This window comes from Xenopus laevis, chromosome 5L, assembly GCF_017654675.1.
Source record: "Xenopus laevis strain J_2021 chromosome 5L, Xenopus_laevis_v10.1, whole genome shotgun sequence".
NCBI classification, from domain to species: Eukaryota; Metazoa; Chordata; class Amphibia; order Anura; family Pipidae; genus Xenopus; species Xenopus laevis.
In genome coordinates, this window is record NC_054379.1 from 72,763,869 (window position 1) to 72,782,927 (window position 19,059).

The 19,059-nt window shown below is 36.7% G+C and overlaps 1 protein-coding gene across 2 annotated transcripts in view; it reads left to right on the top strand.

The window, feature by feature from the left end:
* Nucleotides 1–19,059, top strand: part of enpp3.L (ectonucleotide pyrophosphatase/phosphodiesterase 3 L homeolog) — a 57,545-nt gene that overhangs the window by 29,925 nt on the left and 8,561 nt on the right. For both annotated transcript variants that reach the window (XM_018263167.2, XM_041562944.1), the window contains exons 13-20: nucleotides 880–1,011; nucleotides 3,457–3,488; nucleotides 10,187–10,314; nucleotides 12,768–12,834; nucleotides 16,166–16,253; nucleotides 17,789–17,955; nucleotides 18,049–18,097; nucleotides 18,185–18,336. In XM_018263167.2, coding sequence (XP_018118656.1) covers nucleotides 880–1,011; nucleotides 3,457–3,488; nucleotides 10,187–10,314; nucleotides 12,768–12,834; nucleotides 16,166–16,253; nucleotides 17,789–17,955; nucleotides 18,049–18,097; nucleotides 18,185–18,336 — 815 coding nt within the window. The remainder of the gene's footprint in view (nucleotides 1–879; nucleotides 1,012–3,456; nucleotides 3,489–10,186; nucleotides 10,315–12,767; nucleotides 12,835–16,165; nucleotides 16,254–17,788; nucleotides 17,956–18,048; nucleotides 18,098–18,184; nucleotides 18,337–19,059) is intronic.

Sequence of the window (19,059 nt, forward strand, 5' to 3'; positions counted from 1 at the left end):
TTTTTTTCTTCTGGTAAATTTTACTTTGTGGGGGAGCAAGTAGTTATCACTAAACTTATTCTGTTAGCTCATGGAGAGTTGCCATTGTTCTGTGCCCTGCAGAAAAAAATCAACCTGTCCAATATGTCTCATTTGGTGGGAAAAAAATCCTTCCTAAATCCAAGAGAGTAATCAACCAATCCATGGATCAACTTAGTAGTATAGTTAATTTTCTTTAACTTGGTATTCTCCCTTTCTAAAAAGGTATCCAACCTATTCCTGAAACTATCTTATGTATCTGCCAATATAACATCCTCAGAGAGAGCATTTCAGAACTTTAAAGCAGTCACTGTAAAAATCCTTTTGGAACTCCCTTTCTAATCTGAATGGATGCCCTTGTGATTGCTGGATGGATCAACTGGTGAATACCAATGAATACTTTGTATATTAATACAATGTAATCATATCTCCCCTTAATTTTACATCTTTTCTAAATTACTCTTTATTACTTCAGTTTTACATTAATCTTTGTGAATAACCCCCTGACTTTCTTCTGGAGTCAGAGCAAGACCCCAGAATTATCGCTATTCCCAGCCAAAGTATCAGCAGTGATGTTCTTGTGAGTCCATGTACCCTGCATTCATTTTCTCCTGTATAGAAGGTAGAAAGAAAGAAACATTAGCTAAAACACAGCCAACATCACCACCGTACTTTTAAGCAAACTGGAACATGTATGTAACACTACAGTACAAAGCACTGTGCCATCTTGTGCTTATGTAAAGTGAATTAATACAATTCAGTGTTGTGATTAGCATTATTGTGTCATGGAACCTTAGATGTTCTGTTTTTAACTGCACTTACGTAATCCTTTATTTAAAATACACCTTATCATGTGCTTAGGAATGGAAAAAACCTTTTGCGACAAGTTAGAGTACATGACTGATTATTTCAGCAACATCAATCTTTTCTACATGTATGATGGGCCTGCTGCCAGGATACGTGCTCGAACTGTGCCACAGGATTACTTTACCTGTAAGTATCACAGTGACATGGATGATCTGCTTTTAATTAAGATGACTAGAGCAAGTGGAAGGAAATTTTTCTTTATCATATATATATATATATATATATATATATATATATATATATATATATATATATATATAGTTTCACTTTAAATGCACTGTGCCTATGTGGGATTCCTCACGGTAGTTTAAACATACGCAAGCAGGGTAATTGGCTTCTGCTAAAATGAACCATAGTTTGTAAGTTAAAGGGACCTTGGCTTATTCAGAATGATGTGAATGGTGTATAATTTCTGTAAATACCAACAGAATATGCTGGCACTGTATAAATAAAGGATGATAATAATACAATACCTACATTATTTGTTTTGTCCCTCTGATAATAATGCATTCACCCAGTGAAAGTAAAAATCACCATGACCTGATCTGATCAAGAGAAATAAAGCCTGAACATTTTTTTCTTTTATTTTTGGCTTCCTGTACCATTCTAGAGGCACTCCAGTGAAGAATAATGAGCACAAAAACGCTTCTGGAGGTCTCAATGTTTCTTTTCTGCTAAGAAACATAACACGCTCTGGTTTCTCTGGGCTGCTATCAATCACCTTAACCTAGGGACCTATAAAACTTAACAAACTATAAATAAGTTAAATTATTTATCCCAATAGACTCAGATTTTTTTTAATATCAGCTCTTTTTGGGCCTTAAGACATGTAAGGTGTGTAATTGCAACTGAAGCATGCAAAATAAAATATGTTTTATTTACTACATGGCACATATTTTACAAGCTGTAGCAGAGACTAAACTGTTACAAGGTGATCAGATAGAAATTACCAGTTTTGCTGGCTCTAAAAAAGAGTGAGACATTTGTGAGGTGCCTATTTAGTTTTGCACAAAATAAGGAAATTAGAATGGAAGGATTGACTCCTTTATAAATGGTGCAATCAAAATGAGTCTTTTGCAGTGTTCTGCAAATAGCCATTGATATTTTTAACTTTTTTTAACATATTTTTAGAAATAACCACGGTAGCCCTGGCAGATCAGTTAGTAGTTAAGTGGAACTACATATCCACTTACTTCAGTTTCTGAAATACGCATCCACTTACTGATCCACCAGGGCTATCTGGCAATCCAGAAAAGATGACCAGGAAAGGAGGGTAAGCTAATGGATAAGGGTGTGATAGCATGACTGGATTGATGGGTGGTTTTAAGTAAGCTTTTTGGGGGCACAGATTCTGAATATTTGTGGTATCTAAGCCGGTTTGGCATATTAAGGGGCACATTTTATGCCACATTAGCAGCCACCGAAGAAAGTGCTACTAGTTGCTACTAACTTTTTCCCTTTTTATGAAATATGCAAATGGATAGATCACTGCAGGCATCTCAACAGGTTTTAGGTTGAGGTCCCTTAGTTACTATTTATTGTTGTAATTATTCAAAAGAAATGCGCCAAAGACTAAACATCTAGAGGTGTCTCCAAAGAGCTTGGGAAGAAAGTTGACATTGTTGCCTACAGTATGCAGTGGTATGGTGGCTTTTCAATTTTATGATCATAACTTTGGTAACTAAAAACCCCTGTTTTGTAAACATGCACTTGCATTTATACTGAATTACTTATGAGACAGGGGCCCAGGGAAGTGCATTGTAAGTAGCACTTCCATTATATTTAAATATATTTTGATTTAGCCTTGAGTGCTTCCACTATTTCCCTCTAATACAGTATGCAGTACGCTTGTTGTCCCTTATCACCACTCATTGGTTTAACTAAATAAATAAATGTAAATAAATAAATGTATGTATGTATAAAAGTCCTGTAAAAAAATACTAATAAGAAACAAATTCACTAATAAATCTTTACAGAGTGCACTATGGTATACTTTATAACCAGAGGGTTCCTCATGAGCTGAAAAAGTTTTTTTTACCTTTATAGACAGCAGCAGAATGTCCTCCCTGAAAAAGTGCTGCTGAAATACATGTTATATAATTTTAATAGAATTTAAATTCCTTCCAGAAATGCTAAATGCATTAAAGGATTAGTTGTTTTTGCATGTGGTTTATAATTTCAACGTAAAACTATTTGCGCCAATGTGTGATGCATTTACATTACCTGTCCAATCCCCCATTTTTCTCTATGAGATAGCTGCAATATTTATGCTTTTATTAGTGTTAGTACCTCTTTCAAGCTTTCAGATGGGGATCCAAAAAAACCCATCATCACAGCATCCAAAAACTGATTGTTCTGTGAGGCTACGATTTTGTTACTATTTATCTTTCTAATTATGCATCCTAACTAATTGAAAAGTTGCTTCAAATTGGCCATTCTATAACATACTAAAAGTTATCTTAAACCACAACCACTAATTCTGTATTGTACTTCAACTAATCCTGTATTTTGCTTCTGTGCCATGATAGGCTAAAGCCAAGATAACTATTCCCTTCTTTTTTTTTTTTACAGTTGATTCTGCAGGAATTGTAAAAAATCTTACAGTGAGTATTTTTGAATATATATTATACAGTCTGTTCTCTGTAGAAAAACATGCTGTATCATATTTTATGATGTTATCACAAAAGCATCTAGTGTACATATATATTAGTTAATAACAAAAAAGTAATGCAGTCAACAGGCTCATTTAGAATGACTGTTTTTAATAAACAAACAAAAGCAATTACAAGCAGCTAGTAATAATGGTTAAAAAGATTTATTAACCTTCACTTGCGTTTAGTGGATTTTAACAATTGTGATAGTTCCACTTTGGAATTCGTAAGGGTAACATACAACGTATAAATAAATATGGTTTTCCATTCTAGTTACTTTAGGTTTACTAGAGAAGTATGTAGCAATAGTATGTAGCAAAATAGTTTTATAAACTCAATAATTACTTTCTACCATTTGCCTAAAGTACACAAAAGTCAAAGGCCACCAATTGGTAGGCCTATTGTATCTGGAATAGGCTCATTGAATGAGCATCTGTCCGAACACCAGCCATTGGTGTTACGATTGACGAGCTATGTCAGGGATACTACAGATGTACTTGATAAACTTGGTAAGATCGCGTGGCATGGAGAGTATAGTTGGGCCACACTTGATGTGGCCTCGCTCTACTCTTCTATTCCACACGATAAGGGACTGGAGGCTATTAAATTTCACTTGGATAGATACAGTAAATACACAGAAGAGTTGAAAGGTTTTCTCCTACAAGCTATAGGATTTCTATTGAAACATAACTATTTCCTGTTCAATGGTTAATACTATCTGCAACAGTGTGGGACGGCTATGGGAGCCAAATTTGCTCCCTCCTTCGCCAACCTCTATATGGGGTGGTGGGAGGAAACCCACATGATAGCAACCAGTAATCAATATCTAAAATTCTATATTCGTTATATTGACGATTTGCTCTGTATTTGGACAGGAGGAGAACAGAAGTTTAGAGAATTTGTGGAGGGTATTAACACCAATGATTTGAACCTAAGATTTACAGACACATTCTCTAAGGATGAAATAGAATTTTTGGATGTTAAACTGATGACTAAAGCTAATATTATACATACTACAATTTATCGGAAACCATGCAGTGGCAATACTCTGCTCCATGCACAGTCATGCCATCCAAGGAGTCAAATAGCTGGAATCCCAATAGGACAGTTCCTGCGATTGCGCAGAAACTGTTCTACTTTAGGTGAATATAAAATCAAGGCAGACGAAATGAGGGACAGGTTTAAAGAAAGGGGGTACAATAATAGGTTAATCCAGAGGGCCTATACTAGAGCCGAAAACACTGATAGGGATATCCTTTTGGCCCCACAGAATAAAACATACAAGAAAGAATTCGGACAAAAAATCTCTTTTATTACACGATATAGCAGACAATACAAAAAAATTGTTAAAACAGTGAAAAAGTTTTTGCCCATACTATATGCCGATAGTGATTTTTGTAGGGCATTAGTTCCGGGAATAGGGTGTGTAGCAAGACGTGCTTATACCCTTGGTGACTCATTGTCTCCGAGCCTATTCAAAGAGAAGAACAATAGCAAACAGGATTTCTTGAGATACAGCGGTTGCTTTAAGTGTGGGCACAATCGTTGTGTTACATGTAAATACTTGAAAGTTTCTGGAGAATTCAATTCAACTGTGACTACAACTACAGACAAAATCAAACAATATATCAATTGTTGCAGCAAGGGGATTGTTTACCTTATCACTTGTATTTAGTGTGGCAAACAATATGTGGGTTGCACTATTAGATCATTGAAAGAACGTATCAGGGAACATATCAATCAAGTGAGTAATATTAAATTAAGCAGCAAAACCAATATCACTAGGCACTTTCAAGAATGTAATAACAGTAATTTACAGTATTTTTCCATACAAGGAATAGAACAAATTAAGACAGGCATTAGAGGGGGTGACCTTCTGATGAAATTAAAGAAAAGAGAGGTATATTGGATTTTTCACCTACAAACCAGGTTGCCACTAGGCCTCAATTACATATTTGATGTGACTTGTTATATTTAATTATATACATATGACTATTTTTTAATTATATTTCTGTATATGCCCTGTAACATGGATTATCTAACACATAGATCATTGTATCTGAACAAAGCCAGTAGTCCATTGGATGATATATGGCAATTGTAACATATGTTTGTGATGAGTAAAAGAGACTAGTTGGATTCTGCCTATGACTAAGTGCTGGGTAAGCATGAAACGCGTCAGGCGTTAGAGGGGATATTTTTCATGTTTTTTAACTATTGATGTAAATAAAGTATATTTTTTTTTTACTTACTAGCATGCCTTGGAGAAATTATTGAGTTTATGGTTTTACCTCTGTTTGGTCACTAGAGGTCTCCGGCATGCATACCAGTAATGTTTACTGATCCTGCTCCCAATTTGATTCTAATAAAATAGTTTTATAGACATGAGTAAAACACATCTGCTTGTGGCCACTAGATGGTATAGTTCTACTAATAAATTAAAACTCTGCAACAGGGCAAGAACTTACTAATGCTTCCTATGTGCCATTACCCTTCTACTGCATGTAATATTCAATGCACCTTATCTTAGATACAGACCAGAAGTAATGAACCACATTTCTAAAGAACGTGTATAGCCTAGTGTGGTGTTTATACAAATGGTCTGCAGGTGTCACTGTCTACATGAGTTACTGTGCATACTTCCTGTCAGCTTAAAGGAGAAGGAAAGGTTAAAACTAAGTAAGCCTTATCACAAAAGTCCACCTAAATATACCAGTAAACCCCCAAAGTAATGCTGCTCTGAGTCCCCTGTCAAAAGAAACAGCACATTTCTTTCCTTCTATTGTGTACTCATGGGCTTCTGTATCAGACTTCCTGTTTTCAGCTTAAACCTCATTGCCCTGGGCAAGAGCATGCTCAGTTTGCTCCTCTTCCCCACCCCCCTCCCTTCTCTACAGTAATCTGAGCCCAGAGCAGGGAGAGACTCAGGCAGGAAGTGATGTCACACCATGTTAATACTGCAGCTCATATCCTAAACAAACAGAGAGTTTCTAGAGCTTTTTACTCAGGTATGGTAAAACATTCTACAGAATAAATATAGCGTTCTAGCTTGCACTATTGCACCTAATCTATTGGCAATAAATTGCCTCCGTAGCTTTCCTTCTCCTTTAAAAGTGAAAGTTACTGTTGTGTAAGGCCTGCATGAATCTGCTAATAAAGCACTGTTATACTCTACTCATCCTCGGCTACCCAAAACATAACAAATGGCGACAAGGATGGCTCTTCTACCTCTGCAGCAGCCTGCAGCTTTTCTTCCAAACCCTGGTGAGCCTACTATACCTTTTACTGCTTGGATCTGTATGTTTGAAAATTACATTATTGCTGCTGACCAAGGGGAGATTTCTGCTGCTAGAAAGCATGCTTTACTTATTCACTGCCTGGGAGCAGAGGGACAGCGTATTTTCTATACATTATCATTACCTGATGATACTTATGAAACTGCTCTTACTGCTATAAAGAACTTTTTCGTGCCAAGAGTAAATGTGGTTGCTGAAAGTTATAAATTCAGCCAACGTGGACAACGTAATGGCGAATCCACAGAACAATTTGTAGCAGCTTTGAGAGAGCTGGTTGTTACCTGTGAGTTTGGGACTCTAACAGATGAAATGCTAAGAGACCAAATAGTGGAAAAAACAAACTCACCTCGCATTAGAGAGAGACTGCTACAGTTGCTAGCCAAATCGAAACAGCAGTAGCAGAGGCTAAAACTCTCAGTCAGGGAACTGCTGGGAATGTACAGATTGTGAATTCAACATTGTGGCCTAATAATGCACAGTCACAGGCAAAATATAGTGCTAAGGAAAGGGATTCACCTTCACTGCAAAACCGTGCAGCAAATACAAATAGAAAATACTGCTTTCACTGTGGTTCAACACAACACACTGCAAATCATGTTACATGTCCTGCAAAGGCTATACGGTGCCGCAGATGCACAAAGGTAGGACATTTTGCTAAGATCCGCCGTAGTTTTGCTAAAGATATTCACTACTACAAATGTCACAGTACTAAGTGTGGATAAAGCTGGTACATTTATTCCAAACAAGTTTATATGCACTGTCAATGTCATTACTGCTTCTGCTGACAAGGGACACTCCATTAACCTGATGCTTGATACAGGTTCAGCTGTTTCTATACTACCAAAGGATATTTTCTTGAAATACTTTGCAAAAGTTCCGCTTGTTGCACCTGCCCTGAAACTGGTCAGTTATTTAAAGGATACAATCCCTGTGCTTGGTTGCTTGCCAGTGACTGTACAATTTGAATCAAATACTGCAAAATGTGACTTTTACTTTGTGAATAAGGGTACTGCTATACTTGGAAGGGATCTCTTTGCTGCATTAATGGTCTCATTACACCAGTGCCTGCCACACAGCCAGTGTCTAAAATTTCACCACAAAGCAACACTTCACTGGGTGGTGCAAAGAACTTTGTGCACAAAGTTAAGTTGAGACCAGATGTAAAACCAGTACGCCAGAAATTGAGGCGATTGCCCTACTCTATAAGGGAGACTGTCTCACAGGAACTAAAGAAACTGGTAGAGCAAGATTTGATTGAAAAATCAGAATCCTCTGAATGGGTTTCACCAATAGTTGTAACAATGAAGAAAACTGGAGGTATTCGATTGTGTGTTGATCTCCGTGAACCTAATAAAGCAGTTGTTTTGGATAATCATCCCTTGCCACACATAGAGGAAATATTTTCAGAACTCAGAGGAGCAAAATTCTTTTCTTCTCTGGATCTTCAGAGTGCTTATCATCAAGTATTACTGCATGAGGAAAGCAGAGACCTCACTGCATTTATCACCTATGATACAGTAATAACATTTCTGTCTACAGTCTTCAGCAGAAAAGGTAATCCAAAGGAGTTAATATCAGACAACGGATCACAGTTTGTCTCATATGAGTTTAAATCCTCTGAGAGAAAGGAATATTGTGCATAGGAAATCTTCAGCGTATTACCCACAAGCAAATGGAGAAATCGAGCCATTCAACAGAAGTCTGAAAGAAGCACTACAGACAGCAAATCTTACTGGGAAATCTTGGAAAGTATTTACAACAGAGTTCGTACATAACTACAGAGCAACGCGTCATGCAACAACCCAATCATCTCCTGATGAATTATTACATGGCAGACAGATGCACACTAAGTTACATGTTGCAGACATCAAACTTCCACAAAATACTGTGCCTACAAAATCATCTACTGCTGACATTGTGAAACGTCAACAAGCCAAATGCAAGGCTTATACTGACAGAAAACATGGTGCAAGAGAAGTACACTTTCAGCCTGGATCTTTAGTCAGAATTAAGAAACCAGGAATACTGAAACAACGACAATCTAAATTTACTACACCACTTGAAGTGAGACGCCAGCGAGGACCATACACATATGAACTGTCTGATGGACGCATATGGAATGCAAGTCGTCTTGCTCCTGTTAGATATGACTTTGGAGAAGCTCCATTTTATGAAGAACATTTTCCTACTCCCAATGTCAACTGGACAGAAAAGTGAACCTATAAGGCGTACTGAGAGAATCAGAAAACTACCTGCATGGACCAAGGACTATGTGATGTGAATGTATATTATTGCTTTAAGATGCATTGTTGATGTTTATTATAGTTGTCCAAACTGTCTACATGAGTTATTGTGCATACTTCCAGTCAGTTTAAAAGTGAAAGTGAAAGTTACTGTTGTGTAAGGCCTGCATGAATCTTCTAATAAAGCACTGTTATACTCTACACATCCTCGGCTACCAAAACATAACACCTACAGATGCAGCCACTTTGGTTTGTCTGTTTGACACAGAATAACTAAACACAGATATCCCATTTATCTCATTTAACACAGAAAACTGTGACACAACATCCCATCTAATTAAAGCATTCACCATTGTGAACAATGGTGCTTTGGTATGCCAATGAAAAGGTTAAATGCATTAAATGAGTTAAGATAACTTTAGATAACACAGTTTCTTCAATTAACTCTGAGTCATGACGCATTTAACTCACAAATCCAAGTGGCTTCATCTGTAACTTTGTTTTGTGTAAATTTAGTAGAAGTTTATAGTGCTACTTGCCATGTCTAGTAGGGTTATACCTGTGGTCCTCCTCATTTATGCCATGGAATTTGTTCATTTTTACTGCATTATAATAGGGTGCCAGTTAATGGTGCAGATGTGCATCACTACACTACACACTGTGGCAGAGCACTGTGTCTGCACCTTGTATGAAAAAATCAAAGGAAGGCCTTGTCAAAGTAACCAAGAGTTAGTTAAAAATAGGTTATATGTAACCCACTCAGATTCTTTTAGTGCAGAGAGATTTTCTTTTTTGTCTCATTAGAAGCTTAATCATTTAAAATACTACTAGGAAGTTATGGGATTCATTATCTGGAAACCTGTTATTCAGAAAGCTCCAAATTACAGGAAGGCCAGACTCCATTTTAATCAAAATTTTAAAATGTATTTCCTTTTTCTCTGTAAAAATAAGACAGTACCTTGTACTTGATCCTCACTAACATATAATTAATCCTTATTGGTGGCAAAACCAATTTTTTTTGTGTCCTCTGGGGATGTTATTGCTGCTTTAAAAATCTTGGTATGCTAATAGTTATCTTTTTAATAGTAATCCTTGAGTTTTTATTTTTTAGTGTAAAAAACCTGTTCAGCACTTCAAGCCTTACTTGACTCCTGACCTTCCCAAGCGATTCCACTATGCTAATAACATTCGGATTGACAAGGTTCATCTCTATGTGGATAGGCAGTGGCTGGCTGTAAGGTGAGTTTTTTTTAGAAATATTGTTTTCAAAATTCTGTGCCTTAAAGAGGCTTTGACACATTTGTGTTCTACCACAGAAGGCTACTATTATTTTAAGCAAACATTCCAAAAATAACCAGTTGAAGAAGTGTGGTAAATTTTGTGGGCAATTGATCAAATAAACACCAATTGCCCTTTTTAACGCACCCAGCAAATTTAGCTAATTCTAATAGCAGTTGACCAGTTGCAAGTGGTATTATAAACACACCGTTTAATGGATCTTTAATGGAGAAGGAAAGTTAAACTAAAGAAGTAGGTAGAAATGCTGTACATTATGTTTAGTGCTTCTGTACCAGCCCAAGGCAACCACAGCCCTTTAGAAGTAAAGATCTGTGACTCCAAAGATGCCCCAGTACCTCCCGATCTTCTTTTTTGCTGATTCACTGCACATACTCTGTGCTGCTGTCACTTAATAAACTTAGGGACCGACTCACAATATACAGTACAGAATATAAATGTCACAATATAAGGCTGATTAGTAATTAATACAGATAATTACTACATGGCAGCACAGGAACCAGTACAATTATCATCAGAATTTAATAATCGGCCCTGTAGCATCAGCTTATATTACAGACAAACCTCATTTTCTGCTGGATAATTAGTGAAAACCCCTAAGCTAGCTTCTCAACAGCTGCTCAGAGCCCATGTGAGTGTCACAGACACTTTCCAAGATGGTGACCCCCTGTGACAAGTTTGAAGTCCTGGATCATTGCTGCTATTGAGAAGCTGAAACTTTAGGCTGGTGCAATAAGTTCAGTATATAAAACATGGCATTTTTAGTCACATTCATTTTTAGGGTTTAGTTCTCCTTTAAATCCATGCCACATAAAGGTATCTAGAGGCCTAGAGGCATCCAATCTAGCGTACTCTGATTGAAGAGGACCACTATCCTGGATTAAATTGCAAAGTTATTTAGTGAGAATAACAAAACAAAGGACCCCTCTATATATATATGGGGGTGGAATTCTGACCTGAGCTACTGAAAGAAAAAATATGTAAATGAAGCCTTGATTGGAACCGTTTTTTTAAAAAGAACATTTGTAGCATAAGGGAAAGAAGCTTCACTAATTATGCTATTGCAGAGTTAAAAACATCTTTATTGCAATTCAGTGTTGCATTCCCTTTGACTCCAATGCATTTTGGCAAAACTTTGCAGTTTTGCTAACATTTCTTCAACTTTGTGAACTTGTACGCAAAGCAAAATTTTCTATGAGTAAGACCACAGAGACAAGCATACATGATGCAGTTGGGAACTGCCTTTTGCTGAGAATGCAGGGATTCATCCTATCAATGCACATTTAGGGTATTATTTACTGAAAATCAAATTTATCTCAAGCTCAACCAAACTCCCATCCATGATTTTATTTTATTTAGCAATAAAATAACTCGAAAAAGTCAGATTAGGAAAAGACTCGATAACACCAAGTGAAAACTTGAATCGTCCAAATTTTTCAGATTTGATGCCCAAAGTGCTCAATTTTTATTGTTATTGCCCAAAAAAATCCAGCGCAGATAACGGTATTTTCAGATTGTAAAATGGACATCTGCCATTCAGTTCTACATGACCTCGGCAGGTTTGAGATGGCAGATTTTCGGTTTCATATTTTTAGCAGCTTTGGGGTATAATAAATCTGAAAAAAATTGAGTTTTTGCCCAAAAATTCTTGACCAGAAAAAAAACAAGGTTTAGTAAATAACCCCCTTAAATTTGAAATAAACAATCAGATCAGAAATGTGACACTGTCAACCATTGTCACTTGATAATGCTTGCTGTCTAATTTTCTGCAGAAAAATTACTGCAGTTTAGGGGGTTATTTAAAGTCGAGTTGTGTTTTATAAAAAATTTGAGTATTTCGAGAGTAGTTTCCCCGATTGCATTCAATCGAGTTTTTTGCATTCAAGTAAGCAAATATTCACATTGTGAGTTTATTTGAGGTAGAAAAACCTCACAAACTCGAACTTTGATAATAACCCTCTAAGAGTCCTGTTATATCTCTTAAAGTTATTCAGGCTATGCTTGTGGTATGAACATGAATTTTGGCAAATTTACACTGTCTCCATGTATTCTTTATTGGATCTATTGGAACAAATATAAAATAGAAAAGTTCCGCTTCATTGCATACTGTTTACTGAAAAATCTATAGGAACATAGGAACGTATCAGTATTAGTTTTATCTGCAGTTTTTTTGCAAGGAACCAGTCATTCCATCTTTGGAAGCTAAAACGAGTGCAGACATCTGATGTAAAGTGTAAATATTTATGTAAAATGCTATATGAAGATCTCAACGTTGGCAGCTCCCTATAACAATATAGCCAGGCCACAGGATATCTCTTCTTTTACATAGTTTTTAACAAACATCTTGGCATAAAATCTTGAGAAAGAAAATATTTACACTTTTTTTTTTAATTTAGGGACAAGACATACACTTTTTGTGGAGGAGGAAATCATGGATATGACAATGAATTCAAGAGCATGGAGGTAATATGCATGCCATACAAATCACACACACATTAAATGAAAGACATCCTACACAGATGCCACACCTCTTAGATCAATATAATGTCTAAGTGCCAGTAATGCTTTGAGCGCCATAACTTTCATTTAACTTGCAAAAACAAAGCTAAAGCAGAGACAGGAACAATACAGAATTAACTGCTAGTGTTTTTTTGCCAGCAAAATGCTCTAAGTCAAGTGTAACACAATTAAAAGAGGGTGAAGGGTTTTAAGGAAAACTATACGCCCGAACAATGTAGGTCTCTATAAAAAGATATTGCATAAAACAGCTCATATGTAAAACCGTTCTTCATGTAAATAAACCATTTTCATAATAATATACTTTTTTTAGTTGTATGTGCCATTGGGTAATCATAAATAGAAAATTGCCATTTTAAAAAATAAGGGCCATCCCCTGGGATCGTACGTTTCACTGTGCACACAAACATACTTGTTAGGTCACATGAGCCAGTTAACAGACAGAATTCTGTCTTTTGCTTCCACACTTCTTCCTGTTACAGTTAGAGTTGTAGTATTTCTGCTCAGGTGATTTCTGAAACAGCACAGAGACCATCACATCTGTTGCTTAAATATTCATGTTGGGGGTATAGTTTTCCTTTAAGGATATAAAAATGGCGAACCCAGGATAATCATTTGTTATAGTGAACAGTCCATAAAGAGGAGTCCAAAATCTGAAAGATTCCATGAATAAATTGTCCAAACAATGTCCATTTAGTCTAAATAAATCAAGGCAGTCTGTGAAAAAAAAATGAAAAAATGTTTTGTAGAAACTGCCTCAAAGTTCTTTAGGGGCTAGATACACAGATAAAATATGTCAAAGAAACAACTAAAAACAGTTGCTAAGGCCATTTGCTAAAAACACATAATACATATATATGTTGGCCATCATTGTGTTACCCCTGTACCTACCACCAGATGCTGATCACTGCAAAATCTTGCAGAATCAGCTTTAACAGGCCTTTCTCAACACCACCTGAGACCTACCACTGCAAGTGAAGCCTGGGGATCGCTTTTTCTCAGACCAGATGAAACCGCATGTGGTGGGCCTACTAAAGACAAGGACCAGGAACATAGTTGACCTCAGGGGCACCCCCTTTCTCACGGTCTGCGCTACACCTCCTATACATTAACTGCAGCTTCCTATTGACTTGATTAGAGACTGAGGTATGCCTTTTTAGGATATTATTATTATTGCAGCAAACTCTCCGCAGTAATTCTGCACGCTTGTACTATGCAGATGCAGACTCTTGACCTTGTCTCATTCACTAAAAATTCAATTTACAAGCCTAATGGCAAAATAATTACATGCACTACTTATAAACTCCACATTCCAGTGATTTTGTTGTTACCTTCTCCTGCTTACCCCTGGGAATAACTTGTACTTAAAAAGTGAAGTCGATCATGGGGCAGAATTTCAACAGACTGCAGTCTGAGGCAACATCCAAACTCCAAAACATTTTGTGTGCACTAGCACTGACTCCTTGCATTTATCCCCCAGTGCCACCCCTCCTCCACCAGCATCACCAGTGGATGTTCAACAGTCAGGCCCATTACCTCAGCTCCCTTACCTACAGACTTCCTATCTGCAATTTTACACTGTCAGTCCATGTTCTCGGCTACATTTACATCCAAGCAGGAGGAACTGAATCTGGACCTGTTGCTTATCAAATATGATTTGCAGAATATTCACCACGGAACCAGAAAACTGTAGGAGCAGGTGGAAGGCCTTAGACATCTTTAGTGGCAGTTGCAAATGACTGCAGATTTCATAGGAGACTTGGAGAATAGTTTTTTGGACTCCTTGAGCACTGCGAGGGAACCATGCCAGAACAGTTTGCTGAGAACTGACTTAACACTACTTAGCCCTGACATCTTTTCTGCCAAGTGTGTGGTGCCGCAGGCTCATCGGGTACCCACCAGGCCCAATTCACTGGGTGCACCTCCTTGATCCTTCCTCTTTAAATTGCTGAACGATGCTATTGATCAAAGGGAGACCTAGTCTTTGCAGGTGCCAGAGTGTCATTGTTTCCTGATGCCTCTACAGTGGTCCATTGCAAACGTAGCTGTAATGTGGAAGTCAAGTGCAGACTTTGAGAATTAGGCATGGATTATTCCAGTAAATTTACTTCCAAACTTAAAGTGCATGACAATGGATGGACACAGTTCTTACCTGAAGCCTGAAGCAGCTCTATGCACTTAATCATGGACTGAACAAACAACATTCAATGTAAAAAATATATACCCTAATACCACCAGGCAGTGATGTTCATTGATTATCCAAGAAAATATTTTAAATAATTGCAAAGAGAAGAGCCTGTTACAGAAAAGATGATGGCTTTTCCATAAGAACAGAAACATTTGTCCTCTTATTCAGTTTAATGTCTGATATGTGTTCACATATAAACTTGTTTAATGCTCTAGAGGTCTGACCCACTGTTTTCCACATTTCATACATGCAAAAAATAGATAACATTCTTAAAGTTACAGTTGATATAGTGTTCATTACAATAACTCTTACTTGGTATTTCTTAATGGAGCAGCACTTGACATAAAGAATAAAGGGTGGAAATGACACATTTCCTGGTATGTGCCCTTTTTTAGTACATCATATTTTTATAATTAATGATAATTAATTGTAATGTGCAAAAACAAACAGATTAACTAAGGTAATCCTGTATGTCACATTATTTGTCTCCAAAGTACTGAATAATTTTTAGAGCAATGAGAGGTCAATTCTGGGGCAGATTTATCAAAAGTAGTTAAAATGTTTAATTTTTGCTTTGCTTGTTTTTCAAATACACAATAACTTTGCCCATAGATTATAATGTTTTTTACATCTTAATCCTGTTGAAATAATTTGATGATAAAAGATTGTTGACATTTAAAACCTATTTTAGTAATTAGTATGAAAAATGTGTCTAAATAAAATGTTTCCACTGGTGAAAAAATGCAGAAAATAAATAAATTACTTTTACCTGCAATAAACCCACCCTTCACAGTAGGCACTGAACACAGAAAACCTTGACAATAGGGTTCATTTATAAGTTTAAGTGCAGAAACCTACACAACTTGCTGTGTTTTTACCTACAATAGTATGTATAGCAGTATGTTCCTTACACTCCATGGTAATAACATGCACCCACAACATAGCAGGTTCCATAATTTTTGTGTGATTTACTGCCTGTAGTGCACGCAGAGTCAGAAGTTTTAAAAGAGTGCCATGATAAATTTTGCTTTGTACCCTTTGGGATACTTTCAAACAGGTATTTTATGTGTTTTCATAATTGCTTTTCAGGCTATATTTGTAGGACATGGCCCTGGGTTTAAAAGGGGAGTGGAAGTAGAAGCTTTCGAAAACATTGAAGTCTATAATTTAATGTGTGGTAAGTTCAGTTTTTCGTAATATAGAATATTTCTTTTCTTTTATAAAGAGATTTTGTCATCATGAAAACCTAGTGTTATATTTTGTAAATTAGTGTTGTTTTGGGGGGGAAAAAAGCTTTGCCTTACATATGAAAAGGTTATTGTCACCTTTTATATTTTCTATATAGAATGCTGTATCATGGTGGTGTTTTTATTTCATTTGTAGCAAAAAAGCAGCAGTCCTTTTTTACATAATTCTGGATATATTACAAAGAAGGGTAGGCATCTTTAACAAGAGGAGAGTAGACATCTTTAAATACAAAGATTATTCATAATAACAGGACAAATCAAAATCAAAATTTATACCCAAAGGTTGTCAGTCTTTAAGACAAAAATCCATCCTTTATTTAACAAAAAAGGCACTTTGAGCATCAGTACCATTGAGCCTTCTGGTATCTTTCCTTATTCTATGTAGTAACCTTGTGTGCTAGTGGCATAACTAGATGTTACAGGGCCCCACAGCAAATTCATTTTAGGGCACCCAACATATTCAGAGGTTGTCCTGTTTTACCAAATGTTGACATTGCTCTTTATTTGGGCCTCATGGGGACCTCCTATTCTTCCCGCCCCCCCATAACTGCAGGGTCTGCTTACTGTAGTTATGCCCCTGCTTGGATGATGATGTAGTTCCTGTGAGTAACTTCCTATTTACACATTTACTCCTACATAGGCTGAATTGATGATATTGTGCCCATGGCATGAGAAAGGAATCTTCCAAAGTATTCCAAAATGTTGCCTTGTAAGTAACGGCCTTCCCAAAAGCAGCCCAAAGAATATCGAGCATGTGCACTGACACTGAGAGACAAAAAATGGAAGCTTAAAGACATGGAGCTGTGATCCATCATCCATGTCACGGACAACTAGGCATGGATCATTATTCTTACAGGGTTGCCAAATCTCTGGAATAGTACGACAAATTCAGTACATAAAATACAACAATACTAGCCATAATATTTTTTTAGAATTTAGTAAATCCCATTCCTTGCCCCTGTAAAGGTGAGATGCACATTGAAAAAATACAATCCATTTCTCCATACAACTGTAACTACATCTGTATTTCAATGGGTCACACATTTGTACAATGTAATGTAATTTGCAGTTTATGAGCAAACAATACTACTTTACCCTTGAGTTGAAAAATACATTTGGCAGCTATATATGGTATATATAATGAATAAAGTAGCCCCTCTTGTAAAATACAAGGATATTATGAGTTACCGAGGAGTTTCATGACCATATAAAAACACAAGGCCGAAGGCCGAGTGTTTTTAAACAGGTCATGGAACTCCGAGGTAACTTCTAATATCCTCATATTTTGCAACTGGGGGTACTTTATTTATTATAATACACAAATTTCAGTGAGTCATGTGACAGAAATGACATCAGAACTCACCGTTTATAACTGGTGACATCAGAACTCACCGTTTATAAGGATATCATTTACAAGATATTCCTAGCTTTTGTGTATTATAAACAACATATTTCCTTTTAATAGATTTACTGCAAATTCACCCAGCTCCTAACAATGGAACCCATGGAAGCCTCAACCATTTATTATCTAAACCGTTTTACACACCCACTTTTCCTCCTGAGAAATCCAATCCATTAAACTGCCCCGTCTCTTCTCAAGCTCCAGATTTAGGCTGTGCCTGTAATTCTGCTGTAAGTAGCTATAAATATATTTATTAAACAGATTAACATAACATAACATGTACCTGTATAAAAGATTGTAAGAAATATTGTGATTACTTTCAGGTAAATGAAAGCACCATGAATGACAGATTAAATCTTGACCAGAACAGCAGTAAGTTATAGCAAAACGAGGTGGCCACTAATGCATATGTTAGAGTGATGTATTAATTCCTATATTTGCCATTCTTTTACTCCTTAGTTACACAAACAGAAGTGCTTAACATGCCATTCAGTCGACCAAAGAATGTTCAAGAAAACAGCAGCTACTGCCTTCTTCACCAGCATGGCTATGTTAGTGGGTACAGCCACGACATCTTAATGCCACTCTGGAGTGCTTATACAGTAGAAAAGGTATTGTTTTGGGTATATTCAAAGTTATGTTGGCTGAAGTGGGTAAAACTGTATGGCAAAGTCAACCCTATTTAAAGGAACAGTTCAGTGTTAAAATATAAATGGGTAAAAAGAAAGGCTGTGCAAAATACAAAATGTTTTCAATATGTCAGCCAAAAATGTAATCTATAAAGGCTGGAGTGTACTGATGTGTAAGATAGACACTACCTCCTCCTTTGCATCTCCCTAACCTGTTAGTCCATCAGCAATTTGAAGGGGGTCCACATGAGACATAACTGTTTGTCTTTACATCCTGAGCAGAAATGGTTATTATTTACAGTAGGATTGCTTAGCAGCAGTACTGAGCACTAAAACCTGATTCAATAAAGGGTAGTATATACCTTTTTAAATATGAGCTGAATTTATAGGGCTTGTGTCAAACACAGTTTTAATTATTTTTTAACTTAACAAGATAATGAAACCAATTTATCCACAATTAGTTCACAATTAAGGACTGAGACACAAGGTCAAATTCGGGGAGATTAGTTGTCCGGCAATAAATCTACTCTTCTTTGGGGTGACTAATCCCCCCCCCCAAACTGCCTTCCCGCCGGCTAGAATGTAAATCGCCGGCGGGATGGCACTTGGATCGCTTTGTTTTCCGAAGTTGCCTCACCTACTCTTTATCTCACAGGTTAGCTAAAACTTTAGTTTACAATTTGTAGTTCAGATTCAAATTTTTTC